Consider the following 26,277-nt stretch of genomic DNA (forward strand, 5'->3'; position numbering starts at 1 on the left):
ACGCGCTCAAACATTGGTTAAGGATTGGTTCCTGTGCATAAAGACAGTCTACCCGCCTTCCTATGGGATGATATTAGACTCAAAATGATTAATAGATGCATGCACAATTATCCATGTACTGCATAGATTTTATGCATGTCATACTAAAGTTTGTACAACAGCTCTATTGTAGAATCTCCTTCCTTTCATTTAATGTGACGCCAAAATATATTTAGTGAGTGATTTATAGCTAATATACATCTTCAGTAGCCTATATAACCTCGTTAGCCTATGCTTTTTAAATGGCAGAAACCTAGAAGTCGTTCAGCAAATATAGCTCAGATTAGAATGCCCAAAATAAACATAAAACCATTAAAGAGCTAAACTGCCCAAAATAATATTAAAAATCGATACAAACGCCAGTGTGTGACGGCACAGCTCAGTATTTGCAACGCACCACTTACTATAATTAGCACAATTTAAAAGCAATAAGGCTACATGTAAACTGGAAGTCCCCGTAGTGTATAATAATAAACGTGTGCATATGTGTGTGTGTGCGTGTGTTAAAAACTAGGCCAGAATATTAGGCTATTTTTTTCAACTGCTTATTCACATGATATGCACGCAAATGAGCGTGCACAAATTTTAATAAACGCAAACATTTGCGGAGATGTAAGCATTTTATGATTAGAGGCGAATCTAAAAATAAACAAATAATGGTTTCCAGCTCCAAGTGTGCGCATTGCCTAGTGAACAGATGATCGCACTACAGGAGAAACGGCTCGCGCGCAGCCAAGTTCACACGCCGCGAAGCGTTTTGCTCCGGAGCGGATAGAGAGGCACCAAATGCTGCGGCGCACTGCACCGGTCTTTTCCGCATACCTATGTGATCCATCCCGAAACAGAACCGGTTTCACTTGATCCTCCGCTATGATCACAGCCAGCGCGTTTGCTCGACAAAAGGGATCCCGGTATAGAATCGCTACGGAAGGTCGGTCACCATTGGTGAGGGACCCACACACCGCTTTTATTTTCAATTTCTTCAACCGTTTCGACTGGTGGACAGCTGCCAAATATTCTGGCTACCCTGGAGTCCGTAGAAAGCGAGGGCTGGGATGGAGAATTGTTGTCGCAGCTGTATGCCCTGTCTGAAGACGCTGTGGGACTGCATATGGCCCGAGTTTTACCATCAGAGCATGGCTCGACCGGCCGAGATCCGCACGATTTCGGGTGATATCCGGGTCCCGGCTCCTAAGAGGAAACCGTCGCAGCTGTACGCGGCGCTCTTCGACTTCGTAGCCCGCAGTGAGGAAGAGCTGACGGTGAAAGAAGGGGACAAACTGTCTGTCATAGAAAAGAGGGGAGATTATGTACTTGCCAAGAAGCTGACGGGGTCCCTGGAGTCCGGATTGGTCCCTGCTAATTATGTGGCCCTAGTACAGGATGAATTCACTAACTACAGGTAAGTCCTGACAGTCAATAGGTTTATTTAGTTTCTAGTTATAGCCTATTTTTAATTAGAATATTCATTATGACCTTGGACCACAAACCGTGTCATAAGGGTCGATTTTTTTTTATTTTTAAAAAAGAGATTTATACATCATCTGAAATCTGAATAAATAAGTTTTCCATTGATGTATATTTGGCTGAGATACAACTATTTGAAAATCTTCAATCTTAAAATCACCTTTAACGTTGTCCAAATGAAGTTCTTAGCAATGCATATTACAAATCAAAAATTAAGCTTTGATATATTTACGGTAAGACATTTACAAAATATGTTCATAGAACATGGTCTTTACTTAATTTTTGTCATAAAAGAAAAATCGTTAATTTTGACCCATACAATTTATTGTTGGCTATTGCTACAAATATACCCGTGTGACCTAAGACTGGTTTTGTGGTCCAGGGTCACATATTTTATGGAAAATGATCACTCTTTTCTACGTAGTGCACACTATAAGAATGAAGAGCTTGACGTATAGGGCTACATAGCCTACTTGCACTTTTGTTTCTCTATAATAGTTCAACTTGCCTATTGTTTTCATACTGAACTAATATTTTCTACTGCTAAACAAACATTGCATTTTAGATTTTCATTAACATTTGATTTTGTTTGTTTATATAGGCAACCATAAAAATATTTCAGATTTAAGATCCCTCCAGTTATAGGGCGTAAATATGGTCATTTTAGGGCAGTCAGAACAACACTTGAACCTAATTAGCTTTGAACAAAAGATTGTTGTCTTATACAAATATAGCTGCATATGTTTTGACAAAGGTTTCAATCTGCTACATCTATAAACTGTAGGTACTGTCATTATGTATGACTTTATTATATATTTAGTTATCTTTAATGTATCTCCAAAACCCGTTTATTAAAGTCATTCGACTAGCGGCCCCAAAGGTTGCGCATGACAAACCCTGACAGACTGTATTTTGAAAATTAACTTTAAATTTAGATTGAATGATTTTCCAGACATTAAAAATGGGTTAAACAATTTAAATAGATCCTGAAAGCCACTGTATAATTCACACTGTAAAAATAAGGTCAATAGGTCAAAACCTGACCTTACTGTTTTGAAATCACAGAAGCAGTGTGCCTAGTTTTGGTTGTACATGAGCTCAGCCAAGGAATGTTCATATACCTGCACTGTCTCATTTAATTCACAACGGGGTTTATCATCGTCCATGTGAACAAAGGGCTGTGCGCTGTTTTCTTTTATTTGCTCTGTATCGTTTACTTCTGTTAACGGGGTCAGTCAATTGTTCTCGTCATAAACACCTCCTAAAAAGTGTTGACAGGTAACGGGTTGTTGTTTCAGAGTAGTGTGTGTTTGGCCTCTGGTGCACCTGTCACCTGCCGGAGTTTCACTGAAACTGAAGCACCATGGGATTGTGCTAAACAAGCATGTGCACCTGCCGCACCCATATTTAACATGGCAATACTTTGCATGACGCCACAGTGTTTACTGTGAGAAGCTGAACGTGGTTAATGCGGGCAAAATATGAGCTGTTTCTTTCTCTCACTGTAATAAAAATCATCAAATAAAGGAAATAAGAGTATTAATTCAAACACTGAAAAAAGTGAACGGCAGGTAGTATATTCAAAGAAATGGGTTTAATATTCGTGCAATATGGCTAATTAGCGTTTCTACACAACTAATAACATTGATTACCATTTATAGAATATATTTTTTGGAGGAGCTTATTAAATTATACCATATTTCATATGAAATATCTTGGTATATTACTGGCAAAATGTGAAAAAAGAAAATATAGTTTTTCATACAGCAATTTCAAGCATTTTACACTTCAGTACTCATATTTCTCACATTGTTAGCTGACATAATAGCAACAGGACTAACAATAATAATGTGTCAGCAAATAATTACAATGAAATACATCTTCTTCATTCCTCACTACTTAGTAATGCAATCAAATTACTCGAATGTAAAAAAAGACTAATTATGGTACTAAATATGCATTATTAATGATTATATTATTAATATTTTAGCTGATACTTCAAACTTTAGTTCAGAATTGTACGTGTTGGAGATAGTAAATGTGCTGTGTTTGCTTTTATCTATCAACATGGGAATATTCATTTTTCAGAATAATATCTTAAAGATTCATTTTATGATATTATGCACATTTATGCTCATTATGATAAGCATTAATTAAAGGCAAAACACGGAATATAATGAATAAATATACTTTGAAAATGACTATTTTTACATATTACAGTAATGAAAAATTTAATTATTACTTATGTATACAAGTAAATACTTTTTTCTTTGGATTTTGCTGGTGAAATATGACCTGGACATGGTCTTGACAGGTTGACAGGATTTTCATAGTCGAATCGGAATTTTCGAATCTTGCCGATATTCGACTGATAGTCGAATCATATGTTTGGGGGTAGGGCCAAAATACATTACCAAGAGTCAAGTCAGACAGGCATAATTACTGACGCTCACACACAGGGAAAATGTGTAATGAACGACTCGCAGATACAAACGGGGTAAATAATGTTTTATGTTTTGAGATAGTTAACATTAAACGTCAGCGAAACCCTAAGTATTCACAAATTTTTTTTTACAATAGTGCTCTCATTATAACGTTATGTATATGACAGTTATTAATGTTCTGCATTTCTGTTTTAGGCTGCGCGCGCTGAAGATGACCAGTAGGCTAGAATGAAGCATCATAGCAGGTTTTTAATCAATGGGATTTAACTCATCATTTATCTCATATTGAATACGCTTCGTTAACGATAATGCTGTACGTCTTGGTGTTTCCTACGCCCTCTAAAAGTAAAAGACACTAAAAAAGCTCATATTTAATCTGCAAAATTTGGCACCGGGCTGTGTGCTCACGATACAGGAAGATTACAATGATGAGGTCAAATCAGAATCAGAATGAGCTTTATTGGCCAGGTATGTTTACACATACAAGGAATTTTTTGTAGTGGCAGAAGCTCCACAGTGCAACAGAAAGACAGCAACAGGACAGGACACAGATATTAAAAGAATAATATCCAAATAGGCAATGTACAAAGCAGCAAAAACACAATATATAATATAGACAACTATGTATGTACAGGTCAAGTATGTGCAAATTAGAAATTATAAAAATAAAAATAAAATAAGTGAGTGTGGTGAATGGATAATGTATTATAGTTGTGTGTTCCACGTTTATTGTTGAGTGTTCATGAGATGGATTGCCTGAGGGAAGAAACTGTTTCTGTGTCTGGTCGTTCTGGTGCTCAGAGCTCTGTAGCGTCAACCAGACGATAACAGTTCAATGAGGGACTGTGCTGGATGTGAGGGGTCCAGAGTGATTTTACCAGCCCTTTTGCTCACTCTGGATAAGTACAGCTCTTGGAGACTGGGGAGGGTTGTACCAATGATTCGCTCAGCAGTCCGGACTACCCTCCGTAGTCTTCTGAGGTCAGATTTGGTAGCTGAGCTGAACCAGACAGTTATTGAACTGCAGAGGATGGATTCAATGATGGCGGAGTAGAATTGTTTCAGCAGGTCCTGTGGCAGGTTGAACTTCCTCAGCTGGCGAAGAAAGTACAACCTCTGCTGGGCCTTTCTGACAATGGAGTCTATGTGAATATCCCACTTCAGGTCCTGGGAGATGGTGGTGCCCATGTATCTGAATTACTCCACTGCAGTCACAGTGCTGTTCATGATGGTGAGTGGGGGGGAGAGCAGGGGGGTTTCTCCTGAAGTCCACAATCATCTCCACAGTTTTGAGCGTGTTAAGCTCCAGGTTGTTAAGACAGCACCAGACAGCCAGCTCCTTAACCTCCTGTCTGTAAGCAGACTCATCACCGTCCTGGATGAGGCCGATAAATGTGGAGTCATCTGCAAACTTAAGGAGCTTGACAGAGGGGTCTTTAGATGTGCAGTCGTTGGTGTAGAGGGAGAAGAGCAGTGGGGAGAGTACGCAGCCCTGAGGAGCTCCAGTGCTGATGGTGCGAGTGCTGGATGTGAATTTACCAAGCTTTACTAACTGCTGTCTGTCTGTCAGGAAGCTGTTGATCCACTGACAGACGGAGGTGAGGACGGAGAGCAGGGTTAGTTTATTCTGAAGGGTGTCTGGGATGATGGTGTTAAAAGCGGAGCTGAAGTCCACAAACAGGATCCTCACATAAGTCCCTGGTCTGTCCAGATGCTGCAGGATGAAGTGCAGTCCCATGTTGACTGCATCATCCACAGACCTGTTTGCTCTGTAGGCAAACTGCAGGGGGTCCAGTAAGGGTCCGGTGATGTCCTTCAGATAAGCCAAAACCAGTCTTTCAAATGATTTCATGGCTACAGACGAAGTCCAGTAATTTTGGGTTTCTTTGGGACGGGGATGATGGTGGAGCGTTTGAAGCATGAGAGGATTTCGCACAGCTCCAGTGATCTGTTGAAGATCTGTGTGAAGATGGGGGCCAGCTGGACAGCACAGATTTTTAGGCAGGTAAAAGATTTTGTGGTGTGTTCTGCCGAATGTTCAGCAGGTCATCCCTGGTAAAACTGATCGTATTTGAAAAACAAAAAAACAGGAAAAACAAACAAAAACAGTACAAACACTGGAGAGCAACGCACAATAGCTGCCATCAGCGTCGCCATCTTGTCAGCATGGCTAAAATAGCAGAGAAGCTAGTGTAAATAAGGTATGTTAGCCTGGGACAGATCTCGATTTGAAGAGTAAACAATAAGGCTGTTGTATGTTTAACAATACATAAAATACAATATTTAATATTTATCATGCAAACAGGAGTTTCTGCCTTACATAAATCTGCATCAGTTTGCATTCGGGTGTTATTACAAATCATACAAATTGCCTAAATTTTCGCCTAAATTAGAATGTAATGTTTTTTTTTTAAGTAATAAGCATTTTTAGGGGTTTAGTGGATTTTGTTGCCTCGCTAGACAATGTGCTAGAGGAGCACCTTAAGACAGCAACCGTTTTTAAGGGCACATCAAAGACGGTACAAAACGAGCTGCTGGGCTCCATGCTATCAGTGGTAAAGGATTACATTCTGGAGGAAGTAACTGCCGCTGATTTCATCGCCATTCAAGCTGACGAGACGACTGACGTTTCCACTCGCTGTCAGCTGGTGCTTGTGCTTCTTTACATAGGGTCCAATGGTAACATCCAAGAGTGCTTTTTTGAGTTCTTTACCATCCAGAACGCAAACACCGACTCCATCGCTACAGCACTTCTGGACAGTCTAAGTACCATTCTACCAAATGGACAAAAAACAAAGTAATTGCCCAAACGTATGACGGGGCTACTGTGATGAGAGGAAGCACCGGCGGAGTGCAGCGTAAGATAATGGACGTCTGCAAAAATTGCTCACTACGTTCACTGCTACGCGCATCAGCTGAACCTCATCATGCAGCAGGCGACATCACACATCCCCAGAATCGGCACTTTTTTTTCTGACCTTGGTGGATTTTCTGTCTTCTCCAGGTCACCTAAGCGAATCACCATGCTTGACCAAGTGGTGCACAGACTTCCCAGGGCCTCTATAACATGGTGGAACTTCCAAAGTCGTGCTGTAAACACTGTGTACGAACACAAGGATGACCTTTTAAAATGTTTTCAGATCATCAGAATCTCAGGGAACTTTGATTCCTCAACTGTCAGAGAGTCAGGGGGTTTTGTGAGGATGCTTGAAGATGAGGCTTTCTGTTTTTTCCTGGCATTGTTTCACAAGATCATGCCAAATGTAGACATGCTATTCAACCAGCTGCAGAAGAGGAACATCGACCCTGTCTACATTAAAGCAGCTGTCCAGTGATTCACAAACAACATTCAAGCAATCAGCTAAATACACTTTACTATTGGCTGATAAAGCTGTTGTTGTTAGAAAGATTTGTTGTCTGTGAAATCTTAATTGTGCCTTGCCATCAAAATGAATGATTGCCATAGAGCACATCTATTTATTTTAATTATTATTTATTAACATCTTTTGGACCAGGGACTCAATTCCCTTTCTGTGTGGGGACAGTGCCCACCATTGTTATTGTGAAATTGTTTGCTGTGCCAGTGTGCCACAGCCCCACCTCAATTTTTTCACCAGCCGCCACTGGTTTTCAGATATGAATATACAAACGATACAAGTTATGCCAAATAATGTTTGTCAGGAGATTCACTTTAACTTTAAGATACTTATGTTTTGTAAAGTTGTAAATATACAAGTTTTAATGGTCATGTTCAAATTATTCCTACAAAACCTTGCTTAAAGCATTCAGAATAAAAGTTATACCCCCGGTTTCACAGACAAGGCTTAAACTAGTCCCAGACTAAAATGCATATTTGAGCGGTCTCAACTGAAAATATCTTGCTCTGACATATCTTAAAATATGTCAGTGTCATTGTTCTGTGCCAAGATGCACACCTTAATGTTTTCTTCTAAGGAATTTTTTAAAAAGTTGCTTAATATCTTAATTTAACTAAGGCTTAGTCCTGGCTTAAGCTAAACTCTGTTTGTGAAACTGGGCCATATAGTTTTTCAGGAAGCTTAAAAAAAACTTTATTTTTTTTATTTAGATACTTGTGTTTTATATAAAGTTGTAAATGTACAAGTTATGATAGTCATGTTTAAATTATTCTCAATAAACTTTGCTTAAAAGCATGAACTACTGGTTTCTGTTTATTGAATACCTTTAGCATTTTAGTGGATTTAATGTAATGTTTTTGTTTAGGGGTTTACTGTAAAATAAGGTAACCCAAGCAGACAAATGTTAGCCCATGTGAATACCTGTTATGGCCCATAAGAGACCTACATAAGACCTAGCTGGGTCCCATCACTAACCCATGTAGGCACCAAACGGGAGCTACCTGGTTAACCCATTGGGGCCTATATGGACCCCAACTGGGTTAACCCATGTAGGGCCACCATGGAAACAGGACAAAATTAGCTGGGTCCCAGATATCGGCCTAATTGCAACCCCTATGGGCCCCACATGGATGTGTTGGCTGGGTTACTGCAGTGTAACTCAAATGCATCTTATACGAGATAAATAATATTTACACGATATGCATATAAACCAGCTGAAATGTTTTCAAATCGGTAAGTTGTACCCTACCTGATCGAAAAAATCCAGTTTTTCACATACATGAGTCTTGTTAAAGATTTAAATCCCTGCCGCCAAGATCCTCTGTCGGTCACAGATTATGGAAAATTAAATTTAAATCTATAGGGGTGGTTGGATTTATTCACGCACGTTAAAATATTTATTTGAAGCTTCTTTCTTTTCAGATTCTTATTTAGAGCATTATTTTAATAGGCTGTATTATTAACTTATTGGGAGAAAACTGGTAGTTTTATGTGAAATCAAATATTTGAGCACCCCATTTAGCCAAAATGGCACGATCATAACACGAATATTCGACAGTGAGACTAGGAGTCGAATCAGGCTCCTCCTATCGAAGCATTGAATCGTCGACTATTCGGGGTCACTGCTATGACAGGTTATGAAATATTAATTCATTCAGCTGTGTTATGTGCATCTGTTTTACAGATGGTACTATGGGAATATAAACAGACAAAATGCTGAGAAGCTGCTTCTGAGTTCACAGAACAAAACTGGCTCCTTCCTGGTGAGGATCAGTGAGAGCCACAGTGATGAATATACTATCTCAGGTTCGTTCCCTTGTTTCTTCTCTCTCACACTCTTTTTCATTTGAAAGTACCTCCAGTACTTCCCTCCCGTATTTCCCTTGTCTCTCTCTCTCATACATCATCTCCTTTTTCATCTTCTTTCTTTCTCATCTCCCGTTTTCTCTCTGATCTGCATGACAATGTAGTCTCCACTTCATCAGTCTTATTATTTTCTGCCTAAGATATCCACTCTCGGCTTATCCTCCATCCTTTCAGGCCAGCATCTCTCTCTCCGTCTCTCTCTTCTCTCTCTATCTCTCTTTCCACCCCACAGCTTGTAACACCATATTGGTCTTCCATGTGCAACTGACTAAGCATTTTTCTGTCTCCACAGAAGAGTAGCGGGTATTTTTTAACCACATAATATTCTATTTAAGGTCTCAAAAACCACAAAGCCATTAAAGAATTTTTGCTAATCTTGTCAAAATTGATTATACACAACATTTCCAATTTGATAACGTTCTTCTAAAGTCCTCCACTAAAAATGTTTTATTTCTTATATTTAAGGGTCTCCGATATAAAATGTTAATATATGTAATGATTTATTTTTTTATTATTCTAAAAATTTATTTTCAGTCATATTTCGTAAAAGTGCATATCTACTTTGTCATAAAACAGAAGGATTCAGATTCAGTATCTGAATATCTGCCTACTCAGTTTGATTCAGTCAGAGAAACATTCTAAAATAATTTAAAGAGAAAATAAGAGATTTATTTATATTATATTACATTTATAAATGATTATCTTTGGATGTACATTCCCTGGCACTGCGGGGATCAAATATGTTGATCTAAAAAATAAATCAGGGTTAAAAAGTGCTAAAAATAAATTTCCAGAAATATTAATGTTGGAAAATGTTATTCTCTCCTTCACAGCCAGAAGTGAAAATAGTGTCTTCCATTTCCGTATTCATCGCTCACCGATTGGTGCTTACTTTGTATCTGACAAGATCTCTTTTGGCACTCTGGATGAGCTCATCAGATACTACCAGCAAAACTCCAGAAGTCTGCGATGCCCCTTAGACCAGCCATGTGAACAGCAAGTATGACACTTAATGTGTAATACACATCCAAGAGCAACATCTTCATTTTAGACATCACTTTTTGTCTTCATGAAACTAAGGCTCATATATATGCATCCTTTTTATGGGTATCAGTTCTGCATTATATTCAATTAGCATTATAGAGAAGCGGCCTGTTTCTGGAGAAGTGGCCCTGGGCGATGGCACCAGTCGGCATGGTCCGTGCTTCTTTGGTTTTCTAATATCCTTAATCTTAATCAGCAGCTCTGCACAGAAATGCATTACAAGGTTTGCTTTGTTTTTTCTTGTGCTCTGTCTTGTTTGGCCTCAAGGTGATTGTCCGCTCTCCTCTCCTCCTTTTCAGGGAGGACACCGAGGCTGAATAACAGAGTGTGTGGACACACAGCTCCACTGAGAGACACTAACACAAGCCCATTCACTCACCTGCTTCCTAAAAGGATAGCACAGCAACCTTGTTGCATATTTTACTTTATGCATTTTGTGTTTTCACTTGGGCAACTTTACCATCTTTCAGATTTGAATTTTTGTTCTTGATATGAACACTTAATTGTGTTTTATTTATTTTATTTACTGTGAAAACCTGTTAAGGTCTTTGAATCATTTCATGCTGAATTTATCAAGAAGGACATATTTCTGGATCAACATGCTTTATTGTTTTTGTTTTATTGTATTATGTTCTATATTTCTATCAAATAACAGCAGGTAACTCCTAATTAAATCAGGAAAAACCAATAAAATAATATAGGTAGGGTACGATGGGGTAAGCTCTGCCTCCCCCTCACAACTGTGACAGAAAGCCCTGGTGGTACATTGTTGCTGGTGGTTTTATGATTTAATGTATTAGTTATTATAATTAATTAAGTTACTATTTAATAAATCCATGAATTAGATGATGCACATTTCGATCAGCATCATTTTTCATAATAATCTAAATACCAATTAAATGGAATCATTTAATCTGAATTCCAAGTCTGTTTTTAAATATATTGTGTAGTTCATGTGCATCGCTTTCACTGGAATTCTGTTTTTGGATTTGTGAAGGTTCATTCATTTTTAATATTTATATTTATAGATATATCTAAATTTATAACTAGCATTTGTTAACTACTGACAACTTTTTCAAAAATACTTAATTAAAAATGAGTGTTTTTGCATGTTCTGAAAAATCAGATGACAGCTGGGATAAGTTTACTCCTGGGTCTTCTTGCCCCATAGTAATTTTTAACAACATTTTTAAAAGCTTCCATTTATAATAATATATGTACAAGCTAACTGGTTTATTTTACAGTTGAGCAGTGAATGCACTTTGTTACGCTAAATAAGAGTGTTCGTAAGCCCTAATTCTAAAATCTGGTTGGTTGGTTGAATGTTGTTCCAGTACCAACAAGGATGTATATTCAGGAGTGTTATCACGGTCGCTATCATTACTGTTTCATTGTGTAAAAGATATGAAGAAATGTTTGCCTGTCAATTACCGGTCCCAGATTTCATACTGAAATATGTAATGTAGTGCCTTTTATTTAACAATAAATATTAATACTATTCAAACATTTCAAACGTATTTTTCCCTTCTAAACACACCAAAACCAAACATGTCTTCTGATGATTTGTTTTCCCTGAAAACTTTCCTAGGAATGCAAATTGCGTCCGTTCCTTCTCTTTTCTTCTCTCCTGCCTCATGTTTATGCTGTTAACAAAATATAACCACTCTCTAGCCTCTCTGGTTTTATGATCAATACTGCACGCTGTGTTTAGAGCAACATGTCATATAGGGGAGAGATTCTTGGAAGAGCCCTTTTGTAACCTTATTTGTGTGTGTGTCCACGTGCAGAGGGAGTTGTTTGACATGGAGCCATGGGAGCGGCCGAGGGAGGAGTTTCAGCTACTCAAGAAGCTGGGGGAGGGGCATTTTGGGGAAGTCTGGGAAGCTGTCTGGATCACAAAGAAACAGAAAGTGGCCATCAAGATGCTCAAACAAGGTGAGGCACCACACAAGATGGAATGTTTTGAAGTGAAACAACAACCCATCTAACAACAGAAAACATGACCGAATTCATTCAATCAAGTGTCTAATAATGATGTTTGTGCTGTCGTATTTATCACCACAAATTATGTCACTTCCTGGAGGTTATTACTGCTAAAAGGAACTGGCTTTTATAGAAGGATATTACAAAAGACTGAAAGTCAAATTTAGGACATAAAGAATTTACATTTTTAGAAGATGGAAAATTATAAATTTTTAAGTATGAAAAAATGATAAAAATGGAATCATAAAATATAGAGGCTACTACAAAAGCATAAAAACAAATAGCTTATTGGGAATATAGGTAATTTTTGAATAAAAAAAAAATATATATATATATATGGTGAAAAAGATAATGGAAGTGTACCCTAAGGAAGGCTTGGTTAGTTTTAATGACCTAAACCCAATTTATTAAACAATTTTGGGAATTTTTATTCTATGTAAACACTAATAATCAATTGAAATATTTCTTAATATATTGCCTTTAAATTCATTAGAAATCAATGCATAGAACCTGCACAAAATTTCAACATCCACGCAAACTGAAGGACAGAACTGAATTCACATTCACATATTTCTGAAAAAGGAAAATTATTTCCATTTCGAAATATTTAGTAACACTTTATTTTAGGGTCTCTTAACTAGTTGCTTATTAGCATGCATATTACTAGAATATTAGCCATTTATTAGTACTAATTAAGCACATATTAATGCCTTATTCTACATGACCTTATTATACATCCCTAATCCTACCCAATACCTAAACTTAACAACTACCTTACTATTAATAAGCAGCAAATTAGGAGTTTATTGAGGGAAAAGTCGTAGTTAATAGTTAATAAGTGTTCCCTATTCTAAAGTGTTACCAAATATTTTTATATATTAAGAATATACAAGTAATATATATGAGGATGTGAAAATGTTTTGCCAAAACAACAATAAACTTAAATTGAAATGTTCCCCATAGAGTAACTGATTATGTAATGTTGCCGTGTCAGCATAAGTTTAATTCAGCACTGAAGAAACGAAACTGCACTCAAAATGACTTATTTAATTGTCTTTAAAATTTACAATTTGTTTTCAGTTTTTGGATTTTGTTTCAAATTCAATACATTGTCCATCATCTGGATCTGCATCATATCCTGAGAAAAGGACCACTGTCCATAGACAAATGTTTTTAAAATAAAAATATCAATGGATAAAGGTGATTCTTGATGTGTTTAACAATCTGTTGTTCTCTTACTCTGCCCTGTAGAGGACACAAAATTGGATGAGTTTGTGAAGGAGGTCCATGCACTGAAAAACCTGCACCATCCTAAACTGATTGAGCTGTTGGCTCTCTGCACACGAGGGGAGCCAGTCTACATTGTCACTGAGCTCATGACTAAAGGAAGTCTCAAATCGTATCTTGCTTGTAAGTGTCACTGGACTCTATTTCCTTGTTCATTTATTGCTACACCAGCATGTTTGAATAGCATAGTATTATATAATATTGCAGAATATCACTGTATGTTCCACTGGTCTGGGTATTTCATACATTGCATTTTGTTCTCTTATCAGACAATCATGTCCGGATTGACAAAAAATGTATGGCTTTATGTGACTCCAGTGTTTTATGGTTACAGATGTACATGAAGTCATAATTTCTTTGACACCAAAGTTATTTCCTTCAGTCTGTGAAGCAGTTTCATAACATAAATAAATATGGCTTGTTGTTTCCCACTTGAACACATAAAAGTGTTTCATTTTCATCTCAATGAATTAATACGTCACTTCTTGAACTGAAATCATATTTTGAGCATAATGGTTTGACTGAAAAGTTGAATTGAAAATTGTTACCTTCCACTTCTGCTTTGACGACCAAAGCTGCAAGAAATCCACAGTCCAGATCGTGTTCTCCAGTATGATTCGAGATAATCCAAAGATTTTGAGCTTCGGTGGAAGAACATCTGACCCTCTGTACAAAGAATCGCATGATCAGTGTCATTTATTTAGTAGTAATACTTATTTTGTTTACTGAGCTAAAAATAATGCGGAATCCCAAAACTTTTTTCCCAATTCTTTACAAATTTAAATTCATATGAGTTTATTTTCAGATTTAAATTCTGTTTTGAAATCCACATTTTTAGTTTGGTCTCAGACATTTGGACACTTTTGTTTCACTGATGTTCCCAATGAGCAACTATTTCCATCTCTTTTTTCTCATCCCTTCCTGTAGCACCGGAGGGTCAGGTGTTGACCTCTGCTCACCTGATCCACATGGCTGGTCAGATAGCAGAAGGAATGGCGTATCTGGAGGATCGACACATTGTCCACAGAGACCTTGCAGCTCGAAACATCCTGGTTGGAGAAGACCTGGTGTGTAAAGTGGCTGATTTCGGTTTGGCTCGCATCATTAAGGTAATAATGGCTGGATGTCAAAGATGCCCGTGGTAATCTGCAAATAAATTGAAGCTTAGTGTATAATTTTTGTGTGTGTGTGTAGGATAGTGTGTATACTGCTAGTAAAAACACCAAGATTCCTGTGCGGTGGACGGCTCCAGAAGCTGCTCTCTACCAGCGTTTCTCAGTCAAATCCGACGTCTGGTCCTTTGGAGTGCTGCTGTATGAGATGATGTCACGTGGAAAGATGCCATATGATGGTATGGGTCTCTTTCTCATATACATTACCATTTGGGGTTGGTGATTTTTTTTTTTTTTTTTTTATATATATATATATATTTTTTTTAAGAAGTCTGTTATGCTCCTTAAGGCTGCAGTTAATCAAAAATACAGTAAAAATAGTAATACTGTGAAATGCTATTGCAATTTAAAGTAACTGTTTTTTTGTTTTTTTTAATGCATTTTAAAATGTAATTTATTCCTATGATGCCAAAGCTGAATTTTCAGTATCATTACTCCAGTGCCACATGACCTTCAAAATTCATTCTAATATGCTGATTTGCTGTGCAAGAATTTTTTTTTATTAATATGAGTGTTGAAAACAGTTGTGCTGCTTAATATTTTTGCAGAAAGAACAGCATTTATTTGAAATAGAAATATTTTGTAGTATTAAAAATGTCTTTACTTTCACTTTGGAACAATTTAAAGCATCTTTGCTGAATAAAATCATCAATTTATTAAAAAAAGACCCCAAACCTTTGAGCAGTAGAGTATATATCTCATATACATGTGCCACACTCTGTGTCCCGCAGGGAAGAATAATAAGGAGGTGATGGAGATCTTGTCGTCGGGTTACAGGTTACCGTGTCCAAATCGCTGCCCCCCAAACATCTACCGCATCATGTTGGAATGCTGGCATGCGGAGGCTTCCAAACGGCCCTCATTTCATGCCCTTCACAGTCAGCTGGAAAATATCTACTCCAGAATCTACTTCAAAACCATTGAGGTGTAGAAGAGGTGGACTGAAACAGAAGATTTTGTGGGACAGAAAGGAGAATGAAGAAAAGATTTGCATGGACAAAAGTGCACATACGATAGACTCTCTTTTTGATTGCTTATATTAATGAAGTTATGTGCAATATTAAATGCTTGTTTAAGGATTTTAAAGAGGATAAAGGATTAATTGAGAGCGAAGGAGAGAAACATGCATCTCCTTAATCTGACAAAACCAGATTATCTGTAGCTCGTCGATCGTAGCGAATCTTGATCATGATGGGATCAAGATGCCAAGCACTGTTATTTACTGTCATAATATCCGTCTTTAGACTGCACTTAGTGTATTTTGCGCTAGAGCTGATCTGGCCCATTCCGTTTCTGTAGTAATAGGAGATTATTTGGTCTTATGTTTTCAGGTCAGAGTTTGTGTTTACAAAAGATTCACCTGCCAGTATGGACAGGTGTCGAGACAGTGAAGACTACGGCCATTTTAAGGTCGAACTGTTGGGTATCTTTAGCCTATGTGAAGGCAGGCTGCACAAATAACTGTACCAGGTACACAATCTTGAAATGAACACTGTGGGTAACACAGGAGCTATATGACAAAACTACCTAGGTAGGTGTCCTCATGATCGGTTTCGTAGAAATCACATCCATGTCAGAAGTCAATTGTCTTCCAATGAATTATACAAGATGAATTCATAAGAAAACTCTTGTAAATAAAATATTTTTTCAGTATATGTGTTTCTGCAGTTTCTTTATCATTTGTTTGCCGATTTATCATAATGTAACCTGACTTTAATTTGACCGGAAGCATGCTGCTAGTCTGTAAAGCAATTAACCTCAAATAATAAAGTATGCCTGTTTAGCCTACTGAACTTGTGTCATATTGTCGTCCACAGGCGTGGTTCAAATGCGGAAGGTGTCACTATAATGTCAGTTCCCTAAAACAATAGCCTCAAATGGGAATCCGCTAGCAGGTGTCTCTCAGGGACAGTTTTATCTCATGGGGGAATGTTTGAGGAAAACTTGCCCATGTCTTAAGACATTATGGGACAGAATATACGGACCCTCACCGACCGACGGAGAAAACAGCGTGAAAGCCGACAGTAACTCTACAGGCGATGGGCTCAGTCAAACGGAGTCTGACCGCTACGGACAACCGGCGAGCGCGCCGCTGCCACCTTTATCATCTCAGAAGACAGCCGCTGCTCTTTACACGGCTCTGTGGGACTTTGAGGCTCGCGACGGACAGGAGTTGTCGTTCAGAGCTGGTGATATGATAGAGCTGGTCAGCACTTCCGGTGACTGGTGGAGTGCGAAGAAAATCGACTCACACGGGCGCTTGGCCACCGGATATGTCCCGTTCAATTATCTGGCGCGTGCGGAGTCCGTCGAGTCTCAACCGTGAGTGTACAAGCTATTTCTGTAAGCAGTCTGCTAGTTTGCTAAACCCTTTAATAGAGCTAGTCTTAAGCTTCTCAGCAGTAATCTGTACAATCGTAATTTAATTTAACATTTCAGAGTACATTTACTTTTCTGAGTCACTATGTCGTAGGCTATATTAAATAATTTATAATAAAAATGTAGTTTATCAAAGACTGTGATTTGAATCCTGCTGATATATCCATCATCACATAATTGGGAAGCAAATGTGTGCACCTTGACTTCTGTAGGCTACTGGCCGGGTGTCATGTGGCTACAAACGATTTAAAGGGATAGTTCATCCAAAAATGGAAATTATATCATTAATTACTCACCCTCTTCGTTCATCTTCGGAATTAAGATATTTTTGATGAAATCCGAGAGCTGACCCTGCATAGACAGCAACGCAACTACCACATTCAAGACCCAGAAAGGTAGTAAGGACATTGTTAAAATAGCAGTGGTTTGACTGTAATTTTATAATGCTACGATAATATTTTTTGTAAGCAAAGCAAATAAAATAACTTCATTCAACAATTTCTTCTCTTCTGTGTCAGTCTTTGACATGCATTCATAAGATGACGAATGCGCGTGCATTCCTCTGATTGCAAACGAGGCGCAGCACATCCCTGTGTCAGTACAGCAGCATCATATGCATACATCGTGGTACTCTTGTGAACCCGCATTGACTGACACAGAAAAGACATTTTTGAATAAAGTCGTTATTTTTGTTTTCTTTGTGCACTAAAAAGTATTCTCGTAGCTTCATAAAATGACGATTGAACCACTGATGCCACATGGACTATTTTAACAATGTCCTACTCCTTACTATAAAAAATATTAAACGACATGAGGGTGAGTAATTAATGACAGAATTGTAGGCCCTCTAAAAACTATATAATGCTATATCAAGTCTTCTGTAGCTCTGGATAAAGAAAAGACCAATATTTTTGTTATTGTCTTATAATGTCCCCCTCCATTGAGCTGATAAAAAAGCCATGTCCCTATTAAAGCCAGTTCACATACCCAAGTGACTAAAGGCAGAGTGATATAAGAGACATTAAAAATAACCGGATGAGCGGTGTTATTGGCATTGCTAATGATGATGGTTGTTATTGGGGAACAACACACCCTGAACTGTAATAACTGACCAATCAGAATCAAGTATTCCAGAGAGCCATGGAATGAAGCTCATTATTATCAGTGATGCTGTACACTGGATGCAACATGACAAACCCCCGACAGTAAACGTTTCTAACATATTCTAAGCACTTACACTGCTTCTGACAGAGACGACAAATGAATTTGCAATGGTCACATCCAGTCTACACTTGAAGAGTTTATTTGCAATAACAGATAACTCCGTTTTTTATTATGTTATCATGTTTTTATTCTGTTTTGTGTTAGTTAGCTGTTTTTTTTAGTTATTTTTTAACCTAGTCAAAATAACCCAACTGCAGTTGGATTGAGATTAATTGGAATGCACAATGAAAAAACATGATTTCTGTGAATTGTTAAAAACAATTATCTGTTATCTGTTTTTGCAAATGAACTCTTTTTCTCACTTTTTCAAGTTTTGGGGGTAATGCATTACAAGTAACGCAAGTTACGTAATCAGATTACTTTTTTTCAAGTAACTAGTAAAGTGACATATTATATTTAATTTAGAAGAAAATAATTGAATTATTATTTTTAAATACATAACGCTAGTTACTTTGTTCCCCATGTCTTGACAGACAGATCTTGTGTTGCCATGTTGAGAGAAATTGGGAGTATGTGCAGAGCCATTGTGTGCGCTGTGTAAACGTTACTGTAGTTCTAGACTAAATATGTACATTATTTACTCCTCTTACTGCACAAAAACAGAGTCAGTATTCCTCAAAATGAATAAAAACAGTCAAATGCAAACTCAGAATATTATATAAACCTGCAATAATTAGATATGTTAAATAAGACAAATACAATTTTTGCTACTGACCTTCGATGATCCAATTCAACCATACTAAGCAAAATGACACATTTGTGTTTCAATTTTGTAATTGCTGAATAGTGTTGAATTTTCTTCTCCTGCGTCATATTCTTCATGCAATTTGTGAGCTGCGCCCTCTACTGTACAGACATGAATTTACATTTCCTTCAGCCTGAGGCTTATTCATTTCACTTTTGTTGTGAAAAGGGCTTTTACATTTGTAAAAGAAGAACTTTTTTATATTAAAAACAAACAAGCTAGCCCTGCCCAGATTTAAAAAGTAACTCAAAAGTAACGTAACGTATTACTTTCCATAAAGGTTACTAAGTAACGTAATTAGTAAGCTACTTTTTTAGGGAGTAAAGCAATTTTGTAATGCATTACTTTTAAAAGTAACTTTCCCCAACACTGGTTATAACATAGACACCATAACTATATTAGCATTCACACTAACGGACAGTAATGTTCTGTTTGTTATAAGTGCGCGCTGTAGTTTTGTCATCTGCCATATTAAAGGGAGAGTTCACTTAAAAATAAACATTGTATCATCAATTACTGTCCCTCATGTTGCTCCAAACCTATATGAAGTTAGTTCTTTGTTTGTTGTTCATTTTTTTCCCCATACTATGAAAGTCAATGGCTACCAGCAACTGATTGATTACCAGGGGTGTTTTTAGCCTTTCCACAGGCCCCCATTAAAAAAGCCTGCCCATATTTTGATACTCTTTTTAATGCTGTTTTGGATATAAATCATTTTTTACCTGACATTTAAGAGCTGCTTCTTTATCGACAAACGATAGAAGACATTTGCAAGTTTTGTTCCTAAATGTTCCTGTTTAAACAATTAGATCAAAAGAGTGATTCATTCACGATTCTGGCATTGCTAGTTCTGATTTTAAACTGCTGAAAGAAATCACACAACTTGATTGCTGCAATATTATCAGAGAAAATAAGTTTCAGGTCGATATACATCAATCTCATTGACAAATAAGGATTTATTAGTAATATTTTACTGGAGTTCTAGCAACACCCTTAAATCATTCTGTTATCATTATAGCTGTGGTGTGGACTTCCCTATTCTCACAGATTTAGAATGATATATTGTTATCATTATAGTTATAATACTTATCATCCTTGGCAAGAATAGCTGTTTAAGTGAACTGAAACAGAGTTGAGTGGAATAAACAGATTGGTCTGATTCATCAACAAAACATTTTGTGAATCAATTTTGTCAGTGATTTTTTTTTTTTTTTTTTTTTAAAGAAATCTGATTCAAAGGAATGATCCGTTCACAAATCAAACAACACTACTGTAAAGTTTAAAAAGTGATACCTTTTATTATACTTTTATGGTGTTTTTCGCAGTATTTTTGAAGCTTGATTTGTTTTCTAATCTTTTAATACTTTGAGTAAATGTGAATTAAATAGTGGAGGATCATCAATTAATGAATAATTATTAAATACCTGTGCTGTTACCCTCAAAGGAAATTATACAACCCAGGTGTTTCTTCTGTTCCTTTAGGTGGTTTTTTGGAAAGATGAGCCGTGTTGAGGCAATGAATCACCTCATGTCAGCAGAAAATGATAATGGATCTTTCCTTGTGCGAATCAGTGAAACTGACAGCATGAGCTTCGTACTCTCAGGTGTGTGTGTGTGTGTGTGTGTGTGTGTCTGTGTTGTTTTCTGACAGCCATTAGGGAGTTTGTTACAGCACACACTGAAATCCCTAAAAGGTACAATTTCAGACTGAAGTTCTGAATCTTGTCTCTTAGTGAAATCACAAGCCAAAGTAAAGCACTTCAAGATCTACAATACTAGTGGTCAGTTCTATGTGGATCCATCTCCTCAATTTGCCAGTGTATTAGAGGTGATTGAATATTATCAAACTCACCCACTCTCCAGTTCGGATTTACTTAGAATACCCTGCATTCGGGTAAGACTCTCTTTCCTTTTTGGCTTTTTTCTCCTCTCCTCTGCTTGTTTTTACAGTGTATCTCCCTTATACTCCTGTTCTCTTTCAGTTTTGTCAAATGAGGAAATGCTTGAAAGAGTTTTGTCATTGTTATGAGAATGTCAACTTAATTTTGTCAAATTAATCAACATCAAGAAACAAATTTTTCCCTATACTTCAGCAGACATATGCTGATATCTGTTTGAAAAGCATCTAACCCAGTGAATCTGTGAGGATAGTTCTCATAAAATGAAATGTGTTTGTAAACTTCCTTCCTGACACCACTGACTCATGTTTCCGTAGAAAAGGCCTCAGCTGAAGGTTCTGTCACCCTCCACAGTCGATGAATGGGAGCTGCCTAAAGAACAATTTACTCTTGAGAAGATGCTCGGCGGTGGCCACTTTGCTGATGTTTACAGCGGCAGGTGGAAAGACCACACTAAAGTGGCCATCAAAATCCTCAAGAACAATGGTGAGCTCACAGCTAGAGTCGCCACCGAGCAGAGATGAAAATTAGAATGCAAAAGTTGTAATGCATAATCATATAGGATCTACCAGTATAAATGTAATGCTGGGAACACACTGCATGATTTTCAAAGTTGTTGGATTGCTGTAAGTATTTTAAAAATATTTTAAAGGAAGAATCGCAAACAACGTCTGGGCTACAAACTATGTTTTTATGGCATTTTTGACTATAATAATAGGACAGTTTAGAGTTGAAATAGCGAAGTTTGGAGAAAGAGAGAGGGGCGGGATCTGGAAAGGTCCTCGAACCGGGATTCAAACTCAGGATGCCCGTAGCATAAAAGAGCTATATGTAAGCGTGGTGCCCACAAGGCTTTCGGTGTCAACTACATGTTTTTCAACCAAACACACAAATTCTTCCTGTTCAAATTTGTGGCCTGCAAGAAGCTTGAGATACAAGTACATACAAGAATATCAAAATGACTATCAGCAAAAGCCATGTTTGCTGATGTTTTGTTCTATCTATGACTCCTCCCCCTGAACTTTCCCTTGCCCTGTATCATGCTCTCTCATTGGCTGTAGGTCATCCCCAATGTAATTTCCAGTCACAACTCTTGAGTCGCAGACACGTCCAGAATTGTTTTTTAAGATTTATTTATGGGGTTTGTGTGCCTTTATTCGGTTAGGACAGTATAGAGCAGACAGGAAAGCATCAGGTGGAGATCAGCAAAGGACCATGGGACGGGATTCGAACTCAGGTTGCCGCGAGCACAGTTGTGCTGTATGTCAGCGCACTAACCACAAGACAATTGGTGCCAACAAAGTCCAGATATTTTGCATGCTAAATATCTCATGAGCATCAGCGACAAATCTGAGCTTCTCTCAGATCGTGTCTTTGATAATCCACACTGTGTGATAGTCACTTGTGTGAACAAGCAGCGCAAACACCCTGTGATTTTGAGCATTTGTCGCGAAGTGAAAACTAGTTTCAGCTTTGCAGTTAAGATACACAAGACTCCAGACAGAACCCCAGGATCTGCTGAGGGTCTTACTTTTGACAGTTACAGTGTTCAGGAATTTCCTTTAGAGAAGGAACTGGACAAGCATGACATGAATAGGCCATTTTTGGATGTCAATGAGTAATGTGACAAAAATCATTTGCATAATTCAAGCAAAATAACTGTATCCTTATGAAGGCAACCACCTGCCTCGGGACATTACACAGCATTTGTGTGCCGAGGCTGAACACATTGTAGGTCATGCAGAATGGTAGTGATTCTAAACATTACACTGGTAAATCTACAACCGAATACCTCGAGCAGAAAAAAGGCAATTCAAAGCCTGACTGTGATTGTGGTTCGATTCACCCAAGTGGAAAAAATGCAGTAATACAGATACACTGCAACACAACTTTGTCTTGTTTGTCAATAAAAATCTAAAATTTAAAATAAAATTTAAATAACATGAATTTACTTGAAAAATTGTGAATTATATAATGACTTAATTTTTAGTAACTCCATTTATAGATTTTTTTTTTTTCTTGTTTATAGCATAAATCTAACAAAATTGAATGAGGTTTGTTTAAAACCAGAAATGTAATTTTGCTGTGTAACTGTAAGTGCTTTCACTAATAAATACTAAATATATATCTTTAGAAATAATAAATTAACAATACATATATTTTTAATAAATCCATACAATATTTTGGTCTTTTTTTTTTTACACAGATGCTCTTGTGCAGAAGGACTTTCAGTTGGAGGTACAGATCATGAAGCGTTTCCGTCACAGGCACCTGATTTCTCTCTTTGCCGTCTGCACTTCCTCCACTCCCTTTTACATCATCACCGAACTAGTAGAGAAGGGAGACCTGCTTAATTTCCTAAAAAGTCAGTCATTGTCTATTAGATATGTATGATTGAAGTCTTACATTTTAGGAAATGTGTCACTCTAAAATTAATATATTTTTCTCGGGGGTGTAATGGTGCTGTCTCGTTTTCTCTCTCACTTCTTAATTTGATCTGCCTTTTATATATCACCTCCATCCCTCAGGTCCAGAGGGTAGGGCACTGGACATGGAGTCTCTGATCGACATTGCAGCTCAAGTGGCAGATGGAATGGCATATTTAGAGGCACATAACAGTATTCATAGAGACCTTGCAGCAAGAAATGTTCTAGTTGGAGAGGGATATGTCTGCAAAATTGCTGATTTTGGCCTAGCTCGAGTCATTAAGGTGAGTTAAAATTATATGCTACATGTAGACTCAAAAATAGATGTAAATTCTAAATTTAATGCACATTATTTGCTGATGCTGGCTTACATGCCAGTATGCAAATAAAGTAGAGTAGTACCGGCACCAATTTTCATCCTGGTTTATGACAATATCAACAGTGTTTGCACCATTGAATTCACCTAATCCTGTGATATGAATTTATATTTTTGCTGTATATTATGATGCAGAACAATCATCAAATAGTAACCAATCCCATGAGTGATTTTACATAATTTAAAGGAGCTCTTCATAACTGGAGAAGAAGTTGTCTTTAAATGTCTATCTCTTTTGATGCTCTGTCAGTTTTGTAGCCTTAAGTAGTGCAGCGTCCAGTAATGAGATAAAATAGCGTTTGTTCATGTCTAGGAACCTGTTTATATATCTGATGACAAGAAAATCCCATATAAATGGACCGCACCTGAGGCTATCGGTCATGGCCGTTACTCAGGCAAATCTGATGTCTGGTCATTTGGGATTCTCCTTTATGAGATTGTCACATATGGGGCGATGCCTTATCCAGGTCAGTTTCAAGATGCTGATTGTTGTATCGTTTTTCATTTTGAGATTGAATTTCTATCACTTATACTATTTATAATGTATAAATTCTAAATGTTTAATTACTAAGATATCTTATACTGTGTAAAGTATTTAAAAAATATATATAGTTCACAAATTTGTCTTAGTCATTATAATTCGAATCTGTCTATTTAAGCCTTGTGCCTTCTTTTATAGGTGTCCGTAATTGTGATGTGTATCATCTTGTCACACGAGACAACTTTAGAATGCCTTCACCACCTCACTGTCCACAGGCCATTTATAACATCATGCGATCTTGCTGGAGAGCGGAGCCAGTGGACCGTCCAACTTTTAAGATTCTGAAGCATGAACTAGAAAACTATCCTGTGGTCTTAAACTCTTATATAGCAAAAGAAGACTGACTTTGAACAATTGAACAAAGACAGAGGCATCATACAACCATCTTATATGATTTCAGATAAAGAGGAAGATGCACATATAAAGCACTTTTTACAATTTATTTATGTTCAGAGCAATTATTGCCTGAATTTAATGAGACTGTACATGCTGTTAATTTTTTGTAATAAACATTGTTATTCTCAGGTAGAGTAGATTGTACTTATTGAAAGACTGATTTTTTATTTTTTTTATAAATCTGTAATTGACAATCTGTTCAGAGCAGGGGCATTAAAATATAAGTTAAAATGTCTGTTTTATTATTAAGATCATTTTGAAAACATGTATTGGATGTATGGTACTTTTTTAATGTTTCCTCTTCTTAAACCTTTTATGCAAATGGGAAAGCAATATAGTGGAATATTTCATCACGCAAGTGGAATTATCATTTTCAGTATGAAGCTTGATGAATGTCAAAAGAACATGTAAAATGCTATAAATCACCATAAAAGACTCGTATACTTTAAATATTGTGCGATACTGACTGAAGTGTATGTTGTAGTGTATTGTTAATGTTTGTTTTCCTCATGAAAACTTACATTGGCAAAAAAAAATCAGAAAAAAAAGACATGACAAATCAGACGCATAAATATGTTAGAACACCTTTGATTAAATAAAGAATTCATTACTTTTTATTTAACATTTTTATCCAGAGTGCTTTATCCAGCAACAGCTTTATGAAAGAAAATAGTAATGAGAGGGCAGGATTGCAGTCATATCATATCAATTTTTATTGCCATAATGTGCAAACTTATGCAAAGGACTTGGGACTTATTTAGATAATAGTCTTTATTTGTTTTAGCAAATGTAATGAGCTGATTTATAGGGTCATTGTTGAACCTAGTTGCTTCTCACAATAGGTAAACCAATGAATCAGGCCTGTACAATATGAAATGTCACCAGCAGATGGCGGCACACCATTATTTCAGTGGTGAGCTGTAGTCTGCAACCAAGAAGTCTATTTTTTCTTCAGTTTTATTTAGCTGCATGTCATTTACTCATAGCAGGAATGTGATCAAACAAAAAAAGAACATGTTTATCAAATTTATATGCTTATGTCCTGAGGGCCGATAATGAACGAGGCGTATCCATAAACACTGCCACCTTCATGCTTTTACTACAACAACAAACATAATACACCTCTATGAGGGCTTTTCTACGACTTTGTTTAACATACAAATAAGTTGTTCTCTCACACCCTAAAGTTTCAACAGTAATGACGACAAGAACTGCTGGTGTATGGGATCATGTTCATTATCATCATCATTGGGCCTACAGTCATTCCTGTTATTAATTTTAGCATGGCACATTTTAGCATATATTTCTTAAGATACTGTATTTCGATATGACACTATCAGAATGTACATAGCATAATTTATAAATAGCCTACTTTCGCTATTTTGGATAACCATGATGTTTCCATTTTTGGTGAGATGCAATATTAAAAACGGCCCAGTTTAGGCTATTAAGAAATATTGCAGGTGTTTCATATAACAGGTATTTCTGTATCTTTTCTGATTCTGTCTCTGATCTTTTATAGGTTTGAATTTCCACCCTGTTAGTGTTTTGGAATATGCATTTAACTAAAAATCCGGTTCCTTATGACATCATCCTCCAGAAAGTGATTAATT

At 37.0% G+C, this 26,277-nt stretch overlaps 2 protein-coding genes across 2 annotated transcripts; both read left to right on the plus strand.

Moving 5' to 3' along the window:
• Positions 1-718: 718 nt before the first annotated feature.
• Positions 719-16,466, plus strand: LOC306861056 (tyrosine-protein kinase Srms-like). The gene is made up of 8 exons (XM_079403125.1): positions 719-1,441; positions 9,012-9,133; positions 10,027-10,193; positions 12,025-12,172; positions 13,472-13,630; positions 14,435-14,616; positions 14,702-14,858; positions 15,411-16,466. The coding sequence occupies exons 1-8, from the start codon at positions 1,095-1,097 to the stop codon at positions 15,608-15,610; spliced, it is 1,482 nt and encodes a 493-aa protein (XP_079259251.1). The 5' UTR covers positions 719-1,094; the 3' UTR covers positions 15,611-16,466.
• A 55-nt stretch (positions 16,467-16,521) lies between these two features.
• On the plus strand, positions 16,522-25,284 carry LOC306861057 (protein-tyrosine kinase 6-like). Its single transcript, XM_079403126.1, has 8 exons — positions 16,522-17,001; positions 20,510-20,631; positions 20,761-20,921; positions 21,243-21,411; positions 23,132-23,290; positions 23,454-23,635; positions 24,041-24,194; positions 24,407-25,284. Exons 1-8 carry the CDS (start codon positions 16,601-16,603, stop codon positions 24,610-24,612), a joined length of 1,554 nt encoding a protein of 517 aa, XP_079259252.1. The 5' UTR covers positions 16,522-16,600; the 3' UTR covers positions 24,613-25,284.
• The last annotated feature ends 993 nt before the right edge of the window (positions 25,285-26,277 follow it).

This window comes from Barbus barbus (genome assembly GCF_936440315.1).
Source record: "Barbus barbus genome assembly, chromosome: 41".
Taxonomy (NCBI): domain Eukaryota; kingdom Metazoa; phylum Chordata; class Actinopteri; order Cypriniformes; family Cyprinidae; genus Barbus; species Barbus barbus.